Source organism: Hyperolius riggenbachi, chromosome 3 (assembly GCF_040937935.1).
Source record: "Hyperolius riggenbachi isolate aHypRig1 chromosome 3, aHypRig1.pri, whole genome shotgun sequence".
In the NCBI taxonomy this organism is placed as follows: Eukaryota; Metazoa; Chordata; class Amphibia; order Anura; family Hyperoliidae; genus Hyperolius; species Hyperolius riggenbachi.
Window position 1 is genome coordinate 270,010,518 of NC_090648.1, and position 16,910 is coordinate 270,027,427.

Genomic DNA, 16,910 nt, shown 5'->3' on the forward strand with positions numbered 1-16,910 from the left:
CTCTGATACCGTATGTGATGTGGCCCTGCAGAGTCATCGCCCAATACAGGCTCAGTTGTAAAGAAGGAGCTAAGATAACTTGTAAGGAGAATAACATTTGTTTTGCTGTTTTAGGACCTTATCATACACATCACTGTTATTGCAATATCTCATAAGAATGCAACATGCCAATAGACTTGCATGGGGACATCTGTGATCATAGATGGTCCATGATGGCAACTTTCTGTTGGTTACTGGAGGGAGAGTTGTAAGTTACTAGGTTTTTTTTACATGACATTTTGTTGTCTAAAATGCATCTAGGAATAATGTTGTAACTGTATCTCACTGTACCAGAAGATGCCAAGGCTTAGAGCCCTTTAGTTAGTTGTCCTGGAGGATATGGAAAGCAATTGGAAGTCTTGGGTCATCAGTCTTCATAAAGCCTTTTCAACATATTCAGCAACTTAACACTGCATAAATATACAGGCCCGTGTTCCAAATTCATTCAGTGATTGATTGGAAGGAATGCCCTTGATGCAGTCAGTTATCGTTTTATTCTGACCTTGCTTCAGAACTGCATAGAAGGCCAATGGAGAGAATCAATGAGATGCAAATTTTCTCAGTTTATTGCATTTTTTTTGGGGGGGGGGGGGTTGCATGCAGATTAGAAATGAGCTAAACAAGTGTAGGAGCAGCTAATTTGGATTGGCTTATTTTCCAGTTGCATGCAATTTGCAACACCATTGTAACTAAATATTAAGTATTAGCTTGCATAAATACTGTAAATATACTGTACACTGCACTGTATGTATGTGTATATATATATATATATATATATATATATATATATATATATATATGCAGCTAATGCTATTTTGAGTCTTCATTAGCACACATAATAATTTTATAAACGTAAAATGGATTTAGAAGCTGTGCATATTTGCAGAGGCAGACCTGTATTATTAAAAAGGATTACAGTGTAGTGGCACAGGGTGAAATTTTGTAGATAGAGATAAATGGTGTTTAGCCTTTTTCACGCTCTATTACACACCTTTCTTTGTTTAATGTAGTGTGTCGAAATCCATGAATATTGATGTGCATATAGCTTTTCAGAATGATAATCAGATGGGCTGTCCAAACTTGAATGCTGACATATTTAAAATATAAGGTGCTGCTGCTGACTGTGTACATGTCTGAGTGCATCCTGATGGTTATGCCACAAGGCTGATGGTGAACTACAATTCCTTAGCTGATATGTTGATATTATACAGATGAGTGTTGGCAGCAGATAAATTAAAGCTGTATTGTTGTTGATTGCTCAGGAAACATTCAGCTACAGTCTGTGACTGTGTGCTGTAAGATGCACAAAGTTAAGCTATCATTGCAAATATGTATAAATGTTTGTGTCGGTCAGTGTAAAATTGCTTTTTTAGTTGCAGCATCTTTTACAAGTTCACCTTTTTGCTGTTGGTACTTTACGGTTAATATTAACCCAGTAAAAATCCAGAGTGGTTTGCTTTATAGTTCAATAGCCAGGCATTCCGTGTGCCCTATAAACATTTTATCATATTTTCCTGCTGATGAAACTCCATGCAAAAATTGTGCTGTGAGTATGGCCTTTCTCGTTTCAGAGTGCTTAATAGAGGCATGCTTGTTTGTTTTGATAATAGATTTTCAGTTCTACGTTGTCACAAACTCTGAGACGATAGAACTGAGAAAGCGTTGGTAAATAGAATGAGTTTCAAACTTTAAATATATGCAGTGTCATATTGTCAGATGCCAGGTTGTCTGCCTGTACTTGGGAAAAATATGTAAGAATGCATTTGTGACTAATCCTTCTGGTATTCAGTAGCTTCTGTATTCTGAATCATTGACCTCAGATGAACAAGTATACAGATCACCAGCTCACCTGATATAAAAAGTTGTGATCTCCTTAAAGCCCATCTAAAGCAAAACATTAAAAATCGATGGATGAATTTTGTATTCACTGCACAGCGCTCTAGTTAGTTGATACTTTATATATACTTTATATGCTAACTTTCTCTTGGCTTCCTGTTATTATTTGCACTTCAGAGACCAGTTCTAGAGACGTTGAACGGAACAGTCTGCCATTATGACACCAATATTACATGCTGTTAGTCAGTTATGATGTTTAACCATGCCCCTGCAAATATGGAGCTAACTCCATTTGTGGTACTTACAGGTTTGGTGAACTGCTGGACACTTAGCACTGGCTGGGAGTATAGTGTACTGTTGATCCGTTACCTGAAGAGGCAACCCTTGGAGTTAGGCCCGGTTCACACTGGTATTCTAAAGCCAAACGGATCCGGTAAATTAGATCTGGTCTCCGCTTCAACGGATCCGTAGGCTTGGTCCACACTGTCAAACGGATCCGTAAAAAACAGATCTGATCACCGGCCGATAGGATCCATTTTCACACAGTTTCCACTCCGGTCTGCTGAGCGGGCGGGTGAGGCAGGGTTTCTTACCCAGGCTTCCGTCTCTTCCCCTTGCGTCCCACGCCGCGTCAATTAGCTACGTGGTAGACGCATGACGCGATGTGGGAAGCAAAGGGAAGAGAGGGAAGCCTGGGTAAGAAACCCTCCCTCCCTCACCCGCCCACTCGGGTGCCTTTTAGTGTCCCCACATCCCCCCTGACCCCCATCCCCAGTGGAGCATCCCCCCCCCCCCCCCTCACCCACACCACCCAGTGGATTTTGGCCCTTAGAACGGTTCGTTTCTTCACTACGGCTGTTTTCTCATTGCTCCCAAGGCTTCAGCTTCTGTTTCCAGTCCACTGGGCTCAGTGGTCCAGTTAATATTTTTTGCTACAAGAAAGTTGCGCATGTGAACGGTTCCATAGGTTATTCCGTTCCGCGAATGTTTTTAAATGCAAGTGTGAACCGGGCCTTATAGTAAATATATTTTAAGAATCATTAACATTTGGGGAGCACACTGGCTGGGGACACTGTTTTTAAATGCAAGTGTGAACCGGGCCTTATATATATATATATATATATATAATAAGATTTATTAACATTTGGGGAGCACACTGGCTGGGGACACTTGTGAGGCAGCAACATTGCTAGGGACACTAGTGAGGTAGCACTATTACTGATGGAGCACTATTATTTGGGCTAGTGGGGAACACACCAGCTAAGGAAACCATAGAGGAGCACTAAAACTGTGGAAACTAGTGGGTGTCACGGTCACTTACCTGTCTGGACGAGGCGGCTGGCACTTACGGATGCTGCAGGTGTCCTGGTGCATGCTGGTGGGTCCCTCACGGGTCCTTGCAGGGTGCACACTGGGCTCCGTGTGTGGCAGTTGAGACATCGGCGCTCGGCGACGCTGGTGTGATACTGTGCGCATGCGCGCCCGAAGGGCCGCCTGTTCATGCATCATTTATGGGCTTATGCGTGCGTTTGTTCGGCGTGATTGCGTCTGGTTGTCCGCGTCATCGCGTGCGGACGTACGCGTCATCGCGTGCGGACGTACGCGTCATCGCGTGCACCTGATGCATCATTGCATGCGGGCGTACGCGTTTTCCCGCCAAACGGCCTATTTAAGTCTGGAGAATGCCATCATTCAGTGCTGTAGTATTGCACCTAGTTTGGTGTGTGTTCCTGTGCGTGATCTTTGTATCTGCCTGTTCCTGATCTCATGTTGCTGACCCTGGCCTGGCTGACTTCCCGACTTGCTACCAACTCCTTCTACGTACGACTGCCCGCTCTGTTGCCGACCTCTGCCCGTCTGATTACCCGTCTTGTTGCCGACCTTCTGCCTGTTCACGGATCTGCCTCAGTATCTGCTCCTGCTTGGAATCAAGTCTTGAAACCCGCCTGGAAGCTGAGTCCTTTCACCTCCAGACTCAGCACGCGGGAGCGCTTCGGTTCCTGCCTGGTTTCACCATTGGATCTGCTAGCGCTCCTGCCCCGTACTAGCTGTGGAACCCTGTTCCCAATCCAGGGTACTAGGCTAGTAAGTTGCAAGAGTTGCTGCCTTCGGCACATCGGTCTCCAGCTCCTAAGGTACGTCACAGTGGGGGAGCAGATTAGCTGTGGACACTAGCAGAGGTGCACATTTCTCGTAAAAATTGTGACGGGACACTAGTGGAGGAGCACACTGGCAGGGTACACTGTAACTGGGGCAGCGGCAATCGAGCAAACTTGCTGGGGACCCCATGGGGATGCACTGTAACTGGGAACACTAGCAGAGGAAAACTAGCTATAATTGGGGACAATGGCAGTGGCGTACTATAACCTGGAATCGCTATGGATAAGCAGTATGACTGGTGAACCTGTAAGGGAGCACAGAAAATGGGATATTGTTAGGAGAGTACAGAAGCAGTGGGCACTATTATAATTATTTTTGTTATTATTATGGATTTAAAAAGCACAGATGTCTTCTGCAGCTCTTCACAGAGTACGTAGTCGTGTCAGCAAGGCCTCTTTTTTGCATTTGAGTAAAAGAAATGTGAAGACTTTGAAACAGGAGCGACAGTGGAGAAAACATAGCACTATATTGATTTTTTTTAAAAATATGAATTTCAGTTTAGGTACCCTTTAAGCACTGGGATTAGTTTGTAAAGTCAAAGTACCTATAGACAACTGTCTTTTATATATGGGCACCAACAGAAATTCCCTGGTAGGTCCATTCTAGTCTAATTTTTGAAGAGTAGGCATTGTGTATGTACAGGTAGGCATTGTGTATGTACAGAGGTTTGGTTGCTATGGTCAGCACAACACAGCCACTTCTGTCCCTCTTTTTCTTTTATAAATGAAGCTTTTCTTTATTGTTACTGCACTTGGATCTCGTGCTTATAATAATTAAAATTTATTTCTTGAAACCTGATTTTAAAGGTTGATAGTTATTTATATTTGCCATTGTCACTGTGGCTAATGCTCTATGAAGAGCTTTGACACAATTCATTCTTGTGCTAGGGAAATAGTCATTTAGTAGTTGTAGCATGGGAACGAGACCTGTCTGACTTGTTTACTGTAACATTAGAGTGATCTTGAACCTATGTTCCTCAGTTAAAAACCCATGAGGCAGTGATCGGAATTGTGCTTTCTTTAGAGCTCTCTATGGAAGGGCATTATTGACCCAGTATAAAATTTGCTGCAAGACAAAATGACTGTATAATTACTTATTTTACAGCATAATGCTTGCTCTTGTTAAGGACTTAAAGTCCTGTGCTTAGTTGATAAGGATGTGTTGCCAATAACCAGGCTTCTTAGTTAATGCAAATGCAATTTCAACTGTATCTCTAGCAAACTTTATTTATGCAAGCATGCAGGTAGGTATAATAAAAACCTTGCTGCTGGTGAAGGAGACTCATAAGAACATAAATAAGAACAATTTGCACAATGCACTGCAAAATATGTTGCCTTATAGTAGCTGGGAAAAAATATAAATAAGCCTTGCCGTGCCGTTTAGGATACAGCCGGACACAGGGATATTTTATGCCTGGTATTAACCTGTTTTAGGATACTGAGCTCAGCTCTCTTCTGAATCCTCCTAGCAGCTCCCGTATATTTAATATCTGAGGGAACTGTTTTAAAATTGAATTGTATTTTTTCCCTTTGTGACAATTTTATTTTGGTCACCATTGCATTCTAAATTTGTTGCCAAGAACTAAAAAAAAAAAAAAATCTATAGGCAATAAGCAGTGTAACCTCAGAAACATTTAGAGATATTTAATGTATACTTGGATTCTAGATTTCTTTCGAATAAAAATTATCTATATGCTCTCTTCTGAAATATGGTTAGCTACTCGCCTTTACATTGCCTCTGTAAGTCCTAGTGCCGGGCAGAGGCGAGGGAGGCTCCAGTCTCAGGGCTTAGTGTAGAAGGGGGCGCACAACTCACTCAGCTATCATTACCCCTATTGTGTTTGAAGCAGACAGAAATAAGAAAAGGGGATACATAGCAGTGACTGCAAGCCAGATAACTAGAGATTAAGGTGTTGGGGAGGTTGTGGGCCCTGTGGCCCTCTTAGTCTTACAGCAATCAGTGTGTGACGGCTGGGGTGGGAGAGATTTTGGAGGGAGGCATTGCGTTGCAATGTAACAGAGGGAATTTGACGCACAGTATTATTAATTATAGGATTTATATAGCGCCAACATGTTACGCAGTGCTGTAACATACTTCTTATGTAAGTTTATATGATTTTTCAGAGTGCATCTGTTGTGTTGCAATCTAACAGACTCCGGTATCCCAATGCAGAGCATGCATTGTGTTATTGCATTTTTTGGCTGCAAATTAACCAGAGAATCCATTTCAAACTGTTAACCCTAATCTACAAAGCTCTCCACAATCTCTCTCCTGTACATTTCCTCACTAGTTTCCAGGTAGTACCCCATCCGGAATCTGACAGTGCACACAACCTTCTTCTGTCCTCCTGTAGTATCACTTCCTTGCGTTCACGTCACTTATACAAGATTTCTCACATCCCTCACACCTCCTCTGGAATCTCCTTCCAAAACACACTCATCAGTCTCCAACCTTTAAAATCTGTAAGTACTCCCTCAAAACTTTTTCCAACAAACATACACTTACGCCGTTCCCCCTTCAACCACTGTCCAAGTTTTACGCCTTACTAAATATAACCTAAAAACACACTGCCTATAGCTATACATATCATATAGTATTCTACCCCCACCTCTTATCTCTTCCCTATTCCTAGATTGGAAGCTCACAAGGTCATAACTTCCCTTTGTTTCCTGGAACATTTTGTTCATCATGTTATATTTGTCACTGTAATTACTATGTCTACCAATACTGTATTATGTACTAGTGTTTATATTTTGTGTATACCACCCCATATTTTGTTTTTCACTCTGTACAGCATCACAGATTATGTTGCCGCTTTAAAAGTCAATAATAACACAAGGGTTAACAGTGGCAGTGAAGCATACTTTTTTAATGACTTTCTGCCCGTTTCTTCTTTCCCTGTTCTTAGGGGCAGCCTCCCAGATCTTTTATGGTTGTTATTTGAATACACCACAGCAAGCTTGAGCCTTGGGAGTGCAATCCCAAAAACATACAGATAAATGAATTGGTTCCCCAGAAATTGGCCTTGCACTATGAAAGAAACACTAGATTATGACTGTTGTAGGGATAACATTGCAACTCCATGTGAAGGACAGCCATGGACAAAATACTAAGATCACACTATGTCCCTTATTCAATTAACTTTTTTCTCACAAGTTTTCTCCCAGGAGATCATTTTTCATCTCATCTATAAGATAACTTTTCAGCACTTAACAATTTAAAAAGTACTAAAAAGTAGGTAGCAAAAGAAATAAACTTATTTTGAGTATTTTCTCGCATTGTGGGAGCTTTAAAGGTGTTTTATTGGGGAGGTCTGAAAATATCTCACCGGAGAAACCTCAAGAAAAAAGTTAATAGGCTATAGGCCAATGTATGTTGCTTAGATTGTGCATGTTAAAACTTGCATGCTCTTTTCATAGCATGAATAATTACTATGCAAAGTGCACCTTTTTCGACATGCATATCCAGAATCTGTAGAAAGTGTATAACATCATCTGTTACATGGCAGAGATATGGTATGGCTGGGCATTACAGCACCACACAAATTGTACATGCAACACTGCAGAAGATGTCCGTGTTCTATAAATACAAAATAACTAAATTGATTGGAGAGAAGTATTTTTTTTAACAAACAAACTGTTCGCCACTCTGTTTTTTTGTTTTGGTCACCTGCCAAGTAGTGCCCATTGACTGCTGCATTGGCTTCCCAGCATCCCCCAGTTTTTCTGTTGAAACAGAAGCAGTAGGTCTGAAACATTGCTCTTCACTATATGGGGTCCATTGTGTGTCATGTTAAATCAGGTGTATGTGCTTGTTGATTTACCAACTGTAAATTAAACATCTATGTCTATGGCTCTCATAACCATTTCAGCCTGCGGGATTTTTCACCTTATGCAACAGAGCAATTTTCGCCTCCCATTCATTTGCCAATACATTTATCACTACTTATCACGATGAATTGATCTATATCTTGTTTTTTCCACCACTAATTAGACTTTTTTTGGGTGGTACATTTTGCTAAGAATATTTTTTTTCTAAATGCATTTTCACAGGAATATTAAGAAAAAAAATTGAAAACAATTATTTCTCAGTTTTTGGCCATTATAGCTTTAAAATAATAACTATGTATTTTATTTGCCCATTTGTCCCAGTTAGTACACCATTTAAATTATGTTCCATCACAATGTCTGGCGCCAATATTTTATTTGGAAATGAAGGTGCATTTTTTTCAGTTTTGCGTCCATCACTATTTACAAGCCTATAATTTAAGAAATGTTCGTAATATACTCTCTTCACATGCATATTTAAAAAGTTCAATCCCTTAGGTAACTGTTGTTTTTTATTTTTTTTTATTGTATTTTTTTTTTATTAAAACATGTATTTGGGTAATTTTTGGTGTGGGAGTTAAACAGTTAATTTTAAATGTAATAATGTCGGTTTATTTTATTAAAAAATGTATGTAGATGTAGTTTTACTATTTGGACACAAGATGGCCACAGTGAGATTTGTTTTTTCTTCGTCCTGGAAGCAAGAACTCGCTTCCAGGAAGCACTAGGACGGGAAACTTTTTTTTTTTTTTCAGAAAAACCGCAGCCTCTGATAAGAAGCTTTCGGTTTTGCTGCCGGGGACTTAAATTGATGAATGGGAACTATATTCCCAATCATTGATATCTGGGCTAACAGGGGGCGTCACTGGAGCGCGCACCGCACACCAGCCCAGAAATGGTTAATATTGGTCTTTAGTATATACTGTACATTCCTTGAATTGGAGTCCTGATCTGTTTGGGATATAATGGGGTCTGATCTGTTTTCAATGAGAGTTCACATTGCGTTCCACTCGCGTTAGCGTTGGTTATTTTTTTTTTTTGTAGATTCCCAGTGCTTGGGTGGGCGTTCTGTTTTTGTGAAAAGCGCTTTTCTAAGCACTTTTTCCAAGTGTTTTGTGTTGCTCACTCCCTGACGCAAGTCAGGAAGTGAACTCTTTGTCCTGGAAAATAATAAATACAATGTATTTATACTTTAAGCGCGAACGTAATCGCCCCACAAATCGATTTTGTGAGCATTTAGCACTGTTCCTATACTTTCCATTATAGCAAAATATCCCTAAAAGTGGGCCAGGCACCGCTTTGCTGAACGCTCAGCGCACGAACCGCACTGATATGAATCTTCTCATAGAGATTCATTGCACAAGCGTTTTGGGGGCGATTTTGAAAGTCGATTGCACTCAAAAAAGGGGCAAAGACGCCCCTACTGTGAACGAGCCCTAACTATAAATTTTGATTTCAGTTTAAAGTTGCATACGATTTGCATGCAAGTCATCTTTGCATCTCTACTGGCAATTAGTTTCAGAAGTATATTATGCTCTCCACTATTACAAAATTTTGGAATTGTTTGGATTAAGGTGGTTGAATGTTTTAATGAAGGTAACATCCAAATTTAACAGGTAAAATAATATATTGACTGGAATCTGCTGATTCTGTACTGAACTGGAGAATGCAATGCCGTCTTTTCCTGTTCTAACCATACCTGTTTTCTTCTAGATGAACTGAGAAAGTTAAGCTGGTCTGGAATTCCTAAGCCTGTCAGATCCATAACTTGGAAGATTCTCTCAGTAAGTTTACCTACAATTAATATCATAATAAAGTGATTATCTAGCCAAGACTGAAGCTTAATGTGTACCTGAGGAGAGGGGATTCCTCCAGCCCCCTCTGCGCAGATCGCTCCCTCGCCGCAGTCTAATGCCTTCTACATTTTCTGGTATCCGTCCCGTTCTCCCCTGCCAGTCGGCGCAGTGCGGCCAAGTGTGCTGCCCCGTCTCGTTCCTGTGGCTGAGAGAGTAGATCTTTGCGGCCGGCCCGTGCATGCGCAGTACTCTTGACTGACCGCGAAGAACGGGGCTGCTACAGGAGAATCTAGGAGGATTTAGACCGTGGCGAAGGAGCGATCTACGCGGAGGGGGCTGGAGGAAGTCCCAGGTATGTATGAAACATTTATGCCCCCTCGTCTCAGGATCACTTTAAAGAGGAACTGTACTAAAACACAACCTGATTAATAAAATTGTTTTTTTGGGTTTTTTTTTTTGCTATACAACTTTATGAATCAGTCATTGTTAAATCTTTCCTCACTCATTTCTCTCCCTGATTTACATTCTAAAATTTATCACGGGTAGTGACATCTTTAGTGCTATCAGGTGCAGCTCTCTTGAATATTTGTTTACTCCGTGTTCCGAAGGTAGTAAAAACAAAATACCTAGTCTCCCACAATGCTGTGGGAAGCTAGAGCCAAATCCAAATATAAATATAGATATAATATATAGCAATATAAAGATACTGTATATGAAGTGTTTCTCATGCTAAAGCCAGGATAATGAATGGTACCCTGAATAATTTACTACCTTTTACTGTATGTCCCTATGATGCCTCTTTAAAAAGTAACTGTTAGCCCCCAAATTGAAATTTAAAACACTATTGCAATGTTTTATTTATTATATAAGTGAGCCAAAAAGCCAATGTACAAGTTAAAAATCAATCTAATTTTGTTACTATCTAACCTTTTCCCCCAGCTCCGGACGCAAGCCGCATATCAGATACTGTAGCATGCAGAGCATGCCTATGTCTGGCCGACCCCCCTCTCCCCCCCCAGGACCAGGTGCCAATATATTCTCCCCACCGCAGCTGACCGCTCTGACACGGAGAGAGAGCGGCAGCACTTCCAGAGCAGCACCGCAGAGCAGCCGCCGCCGAGTCACATGTGAGAGAATCACATGTGAGAGAGATGCACGGCGCTGGCTGCTCTGCGGTGCTGCTCTGGAAGTGCTGCCGCTCTCTCCGTGTCAGAGCGGTCAGCTGCGGTGGGGAGAATACATTGGCATCTGGTCCTGGGGGGGGGAGGGGGGGAGGCCAGACATAGGCATGCTCTGCATGCTACAGTATCTGATATGCGGCTTGCGTCCGGAGCTGGGGGAAAAGGTTAGATAGTAACAAAATTAGATTGATTTTTAACTTGTACATTGGCTTTTTGGCTCACTTATATAATAAATAAAACATTGCAATAGTGTTTTAAATTTCAATTTGGGGGCTAACAGTTACTCTTTAAGCTCACCCACATTTTCAATGGCCAGTGCTCTTGTATTTGCTTTCATTTTTTTTCTTAGAAATCATTTGGTTTTTGAAAACCTTTCATTAGAATATACTTATGCAAGAGGAAATGCTAAAGATAGCAAATGTATTAATTTGCTAGTTCTCATCATTTTAAATAGTAATGTTTTTTAACTCACGCCTGTTTCATCTGCCAGCTTCCACAGCTGTAGAATTGTGGACTGATTCACTTAGACTGTCTTCTCCAGAGAATGTAAAATACATTTTATCAGTGTATCTCCATGCACTTAACCTCTGTTTAACATTCTGTGCTGTGCACATCAGTGTTAAGCACTTCTTTTTGGCTTTTTTTCCTCTTTCCCTAGAAAGATGCTTTAGACAGCTTTCCTTTTTTGGCATAGACTCAAGTGGGAAAACAAAGTGTTTACATCAGATGGAGTCTAATTTACAATTTTTTCCCTTTTTTCCCTTGCTAATGAGTGCTAATATGTTTGCAGCTTAGTGCATTTTGAAACTGAGAAGAGACATAGATTTTTAATTGATAATAAAGAGTTGACTGACCTAGCATAATCAGCTTTTTTTCATTGCTGCTTTATTATCATTGTTATGAGTAACCTTGGATTTAATTTCAAAACCAGTACATTATCTTGAATGTTAATACCAATGCATTACATATTTTGCTTTGGGCATGGTCTCCTTATGCTTTGATTGTTATTGTCAAGCTGGGCAGAGATTTACAGTACATGAGGCCTTCCCATTTTTTTCTTTTAAAGAAGAGGCCAATTCATTGTTTAGACTGTTAAGATGCATACACATGCTAGATGGAACTCGGCCGAGACGGCTCCGAACAGCCGACTTGGCCAAGTTCCATCTTCCTCCTACAGGGGGACCCCTGAGGTTGCATAACTCATTTTGGATGGATCTTTCTGGTACCTTTTAGGACCAGAGACTTTATTTTATTTTTTCCCTCAGGTCACAGTGCTGAGCAGGCCAGGAGCCATTGAATATGGCTCCTGACTGATAGGAAGAAGGCCGGCTCAGCTGAGTTTACTTCCTCCGGGAACAGCGATCAACTCGGATCTGCTGTAAACCACAGCGTAGAATCCACCCCACATCAGCGTTAGAGAGCCACAGTTGCGGCATAGATTCTACTTGCAGGGAATCCCCAACTTACGAATCCCTCATTCAAAGAGTTTCCTTTATTTTCATGACTATGAACATTGTAGATTCACACTGAAGGCATCCAAACTATGAATTAACACATGTGGAAGTATAGTACATAACCAAAAAGTGTGAAACAAGTGAAAATATGTCATATTTTAGGTTTTTCAAAGTAGCCACCTGTTGCTTTGATTACTGCTTTGCACACTCTTGGCATTCTCTTGATGAGCTTCAAGAGGTAGTCACCTGAAATGGTTTTACTTCACAGGTGTGCCCTGATAAGATAAGTGGGATTTCTTGCCTTATAAATGGGGTTGGGACCATCAGTTGTGTTGTGGAGAAGTCAGGTGGATACACAGCTGATTGTCCTACTGAATAGACTGTTAGAATTTGTATTTTGGCAAGAAAAAAGCAGCTAAGTAAAGAAAAACAAGTGGCCATCATTACTTTAAGAAATTAAGGTCAGTCAGTCAGTCCGAAAAATTGGGAAAACTTTGAAAGTGTCCCCAAGTGCAGTCTCAAAAACCATCAAACGATACAAAGAAATTGGCTTACATGCGGACTGCCCCAGGAAAGGAAGACCAAGAGTCACCTCTGCTGCGGAGGATAAGTTCATCCGAGTCACCAGCCTCAGAAATAGCAGGTTAACAGCAGCTCAGATTAGAGACCAGGTCAATGCCACACAGAGTTCTAGCAGCAGACACATCTCTAGAACAACTGTTAAGAGGAGACTGTGTGAATCAGGCCTTCATGGTAGAATATCTGCTAGGAAACCATTGCTAAGGACAGGCAACAAGCAGAAGAGACTTGTTTGGGCTAAAGAAAACAAGGAATGGACATTAGACCAGTGGAAATCTGTGCTTTGGTCTGATGATTTCAAATTTGAGATCTTTGGTTCCAACCACCGTGTCTTTGTGTGACGCAGAAAAGGTGAACGGATGGACTCTTCATGCGTGGTTCCCACCGTGGAGGAGGATGTGTGATGGTGTGGGGGTGCTTTGCTTGTGACACGGTTGGGGATTTATTCAAAACTAAAGGCATACTGAACCAGCATGGCTACCACAGCATCTTGCAGCGGCATGCTATTCCATCCGGTTTGTGTTTAGTTGGACCATCATTTATTTTTCAACAGGACAATGAGCACAAACACACCTCCAGGCTGCGTAAGAGCTATTTGACCAGGAAGGAGAGTGATGGGGTGCTGCGCCAGATGACCTGGCCTCCACAGTCACCAGACCTGAACCCAATCGAGATGGTTTGGGGTGAGCTGGACCCCAGAGTGAATGCAAAAGGGCCAACAAGTGCTAAGCATCTCTGGAAACTCCTTCAAGACTGTTGGAAGACCCTTTCAGGTGACTACCTCTTGAAGCTCATCAAGAGAATGCCAAGAGTGTGCAAAGCAGTAATCAAAGCAAAAGGTGGCCACTTTGAAGAACCTAGAATATAACTTATTTCCAGTTGTTTCACACTTTTTGGTTATGTACTATACTTCCACGTGTGTTAATTCACAGTTTGAATGCCTTCAGTGTGAATCTACAATGTTCATAGTCATGAAAAATAAAGAAAACTCTTTGAATGAGAAGGTGTGTCCAAACTTTTGGTCTGTACTGTATGTATGGATATATATATATATATATATATATATATATATATATATATATATATATATATATAATTTCCCTGTTTTTCCCCTCTAAATCTGGGTGCATCTTACTGATCACTAACAGTTTTTTTTTTTTCGTTTTTTTTGTGGTGGGACATTGTGCAAGCTCCTTCATTATACTGTGCTGTTAACAGTTCCTCCATTGTATATTACATTACCACTATAGCATTATACATTATTTTAGAGTCCCACATTTAGGCTCCCTGCACACTGCAAATCCGTTTTGCAATTCCGATTCAAATTTGCTATTCCGATTTTCCCTGAATGCAATCAACAGAAAAACGGAGGAAAAAAACGCAGCATGCAGTAACGATTAAATATCGGAATCGGATGTAAAAAACGATTAAAAATCTGAATCGCATGCAGTGTGCAGAGAGCCTTAGAGTGTTTTTTTACATTTTCTACTATAATAGTGCCTCCATTATAGTTCTCCTTCCCCTCCAGTAATACCAGTACCGAAACATTGCCAATATTTAACGTGGGATGAAACGCTATATCAGTGGTCCTCAAACTAAGGCCCGTGGGCCGAATGCGGCCCCTGAGGCTTTTTTACCCCCCCCCATACATACACACACACAAAATGTATTACTTATAGATACGGTCCGTTGCATCTTTAAATATTGGTGGTCTGCATATAGAATTGCAATTCTGTCACCACCCTTCCACATGGAAGCCAGAAAGCAGTCATTTGCTGGCTTCTGGGTTACTGGGTGGAGGGGATGACTTGTAACAAGCATAAGCACATATATTTTGGTCAGTGCTATGCAGAAATGTTATGGTTCCTTTGCGAAGGGGAAATGGAGGGTTGTGCTGTATACGTTGCTTCAGTGATGAGTGTATGGGTGAGATTGTACTGCCGGGTTTTGTAGGGCATTGGGTGACATTATGGCTCACATATGACTTGCTCTGCTAGGGTCAGCACTGCGTAATATGTTGGTGCTTTATAAATGCAATAGATAAATAAATAGGGTCACAATATCTGCACTGTGTTGTGGCATACTACCTGCACATGCTGTGTTGTAGGCATACTACCTGCACATGCTGTGTTGGGGGGCATACTATCTGCACATACTGTGTTGGGGGAATACTATCTGACCTTGTTGTGTTGCTGAGCATATTATCTGCACATGCCATATTGGTGGCATTATAACTGTACTTGCTGAGTTGGGGGGCATACTACCTGCACATGCTGTCTTGGGGGGATACTACCTGCACATGCTGAGTTGGGAGCATAACATCTGCTCTAGTTAAATGGGAGACATGAAGGCTGCCCATTTTAATAGGCACTATCTACAATACCTAGGGTCAATGTTATGTTTTTCTACATCATTTTATGTTTACATCGGCCCCCCCCCAGCAGTCTGAAGTAGGTTGACCTTGGCCCTTGACCGAAAAAGTTTGGGGACCCCTGCTCTATATTAACAAGAAAATAACATTCAATCAGAAATTACTTATTAAGCTTACCTATCCTGATGTTTTTTTAGTGTTCGTTGTCAGGTTTAGTAGAAATGTTATATGAAAAAAATAAAGAAAAAATTATACATCTGCTGGTTACCATCTTTACTGCCAAAAGTTACATGACTTCTGTGTGCCCCTGCTAAAACACCACTATCCCGCGGCTGAACGATAGTCCATTCCCCTCCAAATCCCCCCCTGCAAAATCACGACCAACTTGGTCGTAGATTTTGCTACCCCTGTGCGCTTCCGTGTGAGGCAAGGCTATGAGCTGCAGCCCTGCCTCACACGCGTCTATCAGCGGCTGATCTCCGCCTCTCCCCCGCCCCTCTCAGTGAAGAAAGACTGAGAGGGGCGGGGGAGAGGCGAAGATCCACCGCTGATAGACGCGTGTGAGGCAGGGCTGCAGCTCATAGCCCCGCCTCACACGGAAGCGCTCCCCGGGCAGCACAGGGGGGATTTGGAGGGGAAAGGACCCTTGTTTAGCTGCAGGATAGCAGCGTTTTAGCAGGGGCACACATGCTCCTGCTATATATAAGGAAAAAAGCCATTTTAATTATGGCTTCAGACTCTCTTTAAAGGAAAAGAGGAAGCTTTCTGTTATTTGCATGCTGAGATGAGCTTGTGACCATAATTAAAGGGAAAAAAAACTTCACATAATCCTGCTGGTACTGCACAGTTCCTGCAGTTAGGCAACAGAAATGTGTTGTGAGTGCTTAAAGAGGAGCTGTTAGGTATAGGGTCTCAGAGAAAATAAACACATATATCAGTAGCTAAAGATTGGCTGTACTTACATTACATATGCATTTCACTGTCCACGTTTGGATTTCACAGAATTTGTATATAGTATATGCAGAGATAGATGCTCCTGACAGCTCATGGCAGGCTCCATGTTTGTGAAGCCAAATGTGTCGTCATGTCCTGCCTGCTTCTGATCACAGATACACTCGTTCTTGAACAACACGGTGTGCAGTGAATATTAATGAGCCATGTGGCTAGGAACAATAGCTGACTCCTGCAGTGTAGTCTGCCCGGAGATTTATCAGTGCTTCGCTCTGGACTGATTACACAAGCTGCTGTACCGTCTCATTAGCAGCCGAGGGGAGGGCCCCAGAATGCTTTGCAGTTTAGCTGCGGCTTGCGTCTTTATGGGTCTATAACAGAGGTTAAGATAAGCACACATCAAAGGTAACTGAAATGTTTATCTTCACTAATGGCTTTTGAGCTTCCTTCTAAACTGTTTAACACAGGAGAATAGAGGTTTAAATTAGCTTCTGCAGCCTGACAGTTACTCTTTAAATGGTTTTTACTAGAGGTTACAGCTTTAAGGTGGCCATACACTGGTCGATTTGCCATCAGATTCGACCAATCTGATCAGAGAGGGATCAAATGGCCACCTTAACTGCAAACAGGTTGTGAATCGATTTCAGCCTGCAACCGATCACAATCTGTGGAGCTGCCGCTGCTGCCGCCCCCCCCCCCCCCCCCCCCCTGCATAC

General features: G+C 41.8%; 1 protein-coding gene across 3 annotated transcripts in view; it reads left to right on the forward strand.

Annotated features, from left to right (window-relative positions):
* Window positions 1-16,910, forward strand: part of LOC137563631 (TBC1 domain family member 22A-like) — a 403,951-nt gene that overhangs the window by 132,003 nt on the left and 255,038 nt on the right. For all 3 annotated transcript variants that reach the window (XM_068276324.1, XM_068276325.1, XM_068276326.1), the window contains exon 5: window positions 9,576-9,646. In XM_068276324.1, the coding sequence (XP_068132425.1) occupies window positions 9,576-9,646 (71 nt within the window). The remainder of the gene's footprint in view (window positions 1-9,575; window positions 9,647-16,910) is intronic.